General features: G+C 31.9%; 1 protein-coding gene across 1 annotated transcript in view; it reads left to right on the top strand.

The window, feature by feature from the left end:
• Window positions 1–163: 163 nt before the first annotated feature.
• Window positions 164–335, top strand: part of LOC108579040 — a gene marked incomplete at its 3' end in the record, with an annotated part of 5,692 nt that continues 5,520 nt past the window's right edge. Inside the window, 1 exon segment of the mRNA XM_017942469.1 lies at window positions 164–329. Within this exon segment, the coding sequence (XP_017797958.1) occupies window positions 220–329 (110 nt within the window).

Below are 335 nucleotides of genomic sequence, written 5' to 3'. Positions count from 1 at the left end.
CTAACGATTGTTAGTAATTTCATGTTTAAATAGTACACACATAATGCGGATATTTGATTTTGAAAAGTCTAACGGCGCCATAAATGTACAGTTACAAACCACTAACAATATTCCGTTGATTGGTCGAATGGAAGAATGGTCGTTCCTGTTATAAATTTGAGTTAGAAGTATTTTATTCTTGATTTATTTGAATGACAAATGATTTTACTTGAATAAAATATGTCTATTAATGTTACCGTCAATGGAAATCATTTAAATATACGCCGTGGAAGAATGGTACTATCTGATTTAGATCAAATTAAGAAAAATGAACGCGACCGTCGGCGAAGGTTACG

The sequence above is a fragment of the Habropoda laboriosa genome, unplaced genomic scaffold, assembly GCF_001263275.1.
Source record: "Habropoda laboriosa isolate 0110345459 unplaced genomic scaffold, ASM126327v1 scaffold42, whole genome shotgun sequence".
Taxonomy (NCBI): domain Eukaryota; kingdom Metazoa; phylum Arthropoda; class Insecta; order Hymenoptera; family Apidae; genus Habropoda; species Habropoda laboriosa.
This window is presented reverse-complemented; position numbering and strand designations above follow the sequence as displayed.